Source organism: Echinops telfairi, unplaced genomic scaffold, assembly GCF_000313985.2.
Source record: "Echinops telfairi isolate 266 unplaced genomic scaffold, ASM31398v2 ScPeMD7_5868;HRSCAF=6743_0, whole genome shotgun sequence".
Classification (NCBI taxonomy): domain Eukaryota; kingdom Metazoa; phylum Chordata; class Mammalia; order Afrosoricida; family Tenrecidae; genus Echinops; species Echinops telfairi.
In genome coordinates this window covers 10,732,199-10,736,743 of record NW_022109767.1, presented here as the reverse complement: position 1 = coordinate 10,736,743, position 4,545 = coordinate 10,732,199, and the positions used below count along the sequence as shown (strand labels likewise).

Sequence of the window (4,545 nt, the reverse complement as noted above, 5' to 3'; positions counted from 1 at the left end):
GTTGTCACGCGTGTAATCTGCCGACTTGCTGGGATACCTTTTGTTCCACAGTTGGAGTCTGGGAGGTCGTGACTGTGCTCAAAAGGTTGGAGATTCGATTCCATCCAGAGGCATCTCGGGAGACAGGCCTGGCAGTCTGTTTTTGAAGAACCAGTCATTGGAGACCCACTGGAGCGCAGTTCTATTCTGTGGCGCACGGGGTCGCCATGCATTGACATTGACTCATGTCATTGCTCGGAAATAATCTTCCGTGTGTGCTCTTGAGGCATCTCCTTCCCCTTGGCCTTGACTGGGGTGCCTGGCTCGGCCTGATCTCTGTCTCCTTGCTTGGCCTGATCTCTGTCTCCTTGCTTAAGGCTGTGCCTTGTGCCAGGCAGCCCTGCCCTTCTGCCCTGAGCGCCTTTCCTCAGCTCGAGCCCTGGTAGTGACCCTGGGGCACAGACTCAAAACCACGTGCCTGCTGGCTTCCCAGCCTCTCCTCTTGTTCCCAGGTGTCTGCTCGTTCCTGGGACCACAATGAGTTCTTCGCCCAGTTTACCGGTGACCACACCCTGCTGAATCTGGGCTACTTCGTCATCATCGAGAAACTGGCTGAAGGCCTAGACATTCGGCTCCAAGCTCCCGTGAGTGCCCTGTTTGGGGAGGACGCACAGCTCTGGGGGAGGCGAGCGTGTGCTGTCATGGCCCGCTGGTGTCCACTCTTCTGTGGCCAGTGGGACTGTGCGAGTGGGAACAGATGCAGCTTGTGCTCAGAGCATTTTCTGTATCTCCTGAAAAGGCAGCTGCTGCTGCTTGGAGACTCTAGTAACTCGGATGAGTTTTCATGAAGGATACAGGATCAAGTACATTACCGTACAATAAAGGTAACTTGTTGGGAAGTTCAAAACCACCAGCCACTCCTCAGGAGGAAGATGAGGCGGTCCGCTTCCATAAAGATTCACAGCCTCAGAAACCTGATCTCGGGGTTCCCTGAGTCCAAATGAACTAGCTGGGTCGTGGGAAGTAGACTTCAAATGCTGATGAGTCCTTCTACTCCTGTACGGAGTGACCGTCTTGCAGGTCCACAGGGCCAGGTCCACCCTGTCTTGAAGGGTTGCTGTGAGTTGGCCTCGACTCCATAGCCGTGAGATTGGTTTGGGTTTGGTTTTACGATGAAACAAACAAACATTGCCCACAGTCGCCGTGGCTCCTTGCAGTTACTTCCACTATTTGTTTTCTTTCACATCTCGGTCCATATGCCTGTGCGTGGTGCATCATTGCAATCGTAAAGACAATTCTCTCCTCATAATTCAAAGAAGATTGTTTTTCCTATTCTGTCGTGGGGTGTGTACATCTTAGCAGCCCAGTGCTAGTCCCCTCAGTGATGTTCTCCCTGTGGCTTGGCTCTCTGAGCACTCAGGGAGGACACCCCGAAGCCTGAGAGAGACAAGCTCAAGGTAGACCCTCGTTTTCTCTCTCACCACTGTCTTCCGTGGGCAGGTGCAGAGTGTTGACTATTCAGGAGAAGAAGTGCGAGTCACTGCTGCAGATGGCACGACACACACTGCACAGAAGGTAACAGCCGGGATTCCGCCAACCTAAAACTCCCTGCTTCCCAGGGCCGGTGGGGAAAGGGAAAATTGGCATTGCCACCTAGAAGCCTTACCTTTGGAAGTCTGCCCGAAGTCCTGTTTGATTTCTCATGAGTTGTGGATTTCCACTTCATTCTGTCTGCCTGTGCCAATAGAAGGAAGCCCTGGTGGCATAGTGGTTAGACGTTGGGCTGCAATCCAAAAGGTCAGCAGTTTGAAGCCACCCGTTGCTCCATGGGAGAAAGATGAAGCTGTCGGCTTCCATAAAGAGTTCTAGTCTGAGAACCTTCACAGAGGCAATTCTACCCTGTCCTGTAGTCACTATGACTCAATAGCAGGGAGTGTGGTTTGGTGCAAATCTGACTTAATTAAGCGAGTTCTTGCATGCGGTTCGTGCACTCGGTTACTGACTGGTAGATTGGCAGTGAGAGTCGCCTTGGAAGAAATGCCTGTTGATCCTTTGTAAAAATTGGCCATTGCAAGGCCTTTGCAACCCTACAGCACACCCCGTGAGTGAGAATCAACTCAACAGAATTTTTTGTTTTTTGATTTTTAAATAGAGATCTTTGTCAGGTAATACTTGGTGCAGTGTTTCTCAAAGTGGGTGCTATAGTGATATAACTCCTGAGGATTGAATAAGAAAAGAAATTTCTTAACCAAATTATATCCTGCATTCTGCGCTTGGGGGTAAATCTTCTATTGGTTAAGAGAAACCAGTTGCTGTTGAGCTGATTTTGGCTCACAGCGAGCTTGCCTGAGAGTAGGGAGCTGCCCCGAGCACTTCCCAGGTCGCGAATCTGTCCAGAAGCCGACAGAGCGCCTTGGGCACGAGCCCCTGAGCCCTTCATTATTGGACCTCCACAGCTCCCAGCATGAAGGACTGTCGTGAAGGCTCTGAGAAGTCCTGCATTGAAGAAACCGTTGTTTCAGTAATTCACGTTCCATGATTGCTTGCCTGCCTTGTTTGTTTGTTTGTTAACCATGGGACCCCTTTTCAAATCAAGAAAGCTCCATGTTTTCATTTAGAAACCATTAAAGCCTTAAATTTTAAATGTCAAAATTCACGTTTTGGAAACCACTTTCGTGAGTAGACCGGGAAGTGACGGGGGGACTCCAGTAACTGAAACCAGTCTGGCGTTTATTTTCGGCTGGAGAACAAGTGGGGAGGAGCTAGGTGTGGGGGAGATTTCGTAAATCCCAAAAGTTCCTGTGGATTCTGAAATCATTGCTAAAAAGTAGAATTGATGAACCGTCCCTAGCACCTGGACAGGCTGTTTCATACTTTTTCATTCATTTGTTACTGTGTATTTAATAGGTATTTTTGTGCATTAGGTGGGAGACAGTGTTATTTCTTGGTTACGTAAAACCCGTTTTCCCGTTTTCCCTGATAAGCGCATAGAAGTAAAGGCTTGCCTATCCGGGAGGGACATTGGGGCACAAAGGATAAGTTCAGGGATGTGGGTGCTGGTAGCCCACTGCTATTACTAGCAGGGTGACTTTGGACTCGCAAGGGTGCTTACCCCGCTACACTTCAGAATCACCCAGAAGGTGCTTTAAAAGAAAAGCCGCAAAGCCCCACACCCTTGTTGCACTGAACTGCACTGCCATGCTTTCAAAGTTTCCCACGTGGCTCTAGTGTGCCCGCAGTCGAGACCCATTAGGCCGAGCAGTGTTTCACCCTCAGGCCCTCAGATGCGAACCAGTCTAACATCCAAGGCTCTTCCTACATTGGCTAAGAAAAAAGTTAATACTACCATTTAAAATGATAAGTCAGCAGATGGTTAGCTCCTGGCAGTCTGTGGTTGGCTGGTTAAGCCTCCCCTGCTAAGCCCCACTCTCTCCTGACCCCCGGCAGACACCCTTGCCATCTCTGTTTATTTTCTTGCTCACCAGGTAAGCTGCAGGCTGTGCATGCTTCCGAGCCAGGCTGTGAAGCATTTGCTGCACAGGGCTGTACGTTAGCGGTCACAGCCCACACAGCAGTTGCTATTTCCGCAAGACGTCGGCATCTGGAGGGATTCCCGCCCTGATCTGATTCCCCACAGACCTCTGACAAACCGGAAGTCACTGGGGCTGCTGCTTCAGACACCTTGCTGGTGTTCCTTGCCTGGGGGGTGTGGACACATCATGTGTGTCCCTATGTTCTCGTGCTTTGGAAAGCTGTTTTTGTTAAGAAAAATCGAGGTTTTTACTTCTTTACAGTTATTACCTATCTGATTGGGCCACTGCTTTCTTTTTTTTTCTTTCCATTTTTGGTTGTCTGGTAACCAGATCTTCTTAAAGACAGAGACCCTAGGTTATACTTGGTAAACGTTGGTGCAGCTTCTCGCCGTTTTAATAATCCTCAGTTTGTAAGGGCTGCAGGAGGCATATGCCTGTATGAGTGAAGTTTTACTTTGAACCCTTTTAGTTTGACGTCTTTACCTCAGTCCTCTGAAGTTAGGGTGAGTGTGACCCTCATGTTTCCCTTGGTGGGCAGACGTGGGTGGCAGGGGTCGGCTCCACATTAGAAAGTGTCAGGAACAAGCCACCCATCGTTTAAATTGCGATTTCCTCTTTAAGACCCAGCTGTTCAGGATTGGGATATCACAAATCCATCTTACTGTAATCACTCAGAACCTTTATGCAGATTTTCAGAACCCACCCTCCATGACCCTTTTTCTCTATGCAATGCTGCTTCTGCTCAGCCAGGCATGCTGATGCAGAGAACAACCTGCACAGCGCTGCTGCATGCCAGCCTTGGTGCCGCCAGTGTAACAGCACTGGCTTTTGACAGTCTCATTGCTGACGATGGAGAAAATGCTGTGTGGGTGTCGGGACAGTTGAAGGTGGGGCTGAGTGAACCCGGGGTGTGTGTGGGCTGAGTGAACCCAGGGTGTGTGAGCTGAGTGAACCCAGGGTGTGTGTGAGTTGAGTGAACCCGGGGTGTGTGTGAGCTGAGTGAACCCGGGGTGTGTGTGGGCTGAGTGAACCC

General features: G+C 50.0%; 1 protein-coding gene across 1 annotated transcript in view; it reads left to right on the top strand.

Annotated features, from left to right (window-relative positions):
• The window catches only part of KDM1B (lysine demethylase 1B), a 49,812-nt gene that overhangs the window by 36,573 nt on the left and 8,694 nt on the right, over positions 1 to 4,545 (top strand). Inside the window, exons 15-16 of the mRNA XM_045295754.1 lie at positions 492 to 623; positions 1,480 to 1,560. Of these exons, the coding sequence (XP_045151689.1) occupies positions 492 to 623; positions 1,480 to 1,560 (213 nt within the window). The remainder of the gene's footprint in view (positions 1 to 491; positions 624 to 1,479; positions 1,561 to 4,545) is intronic.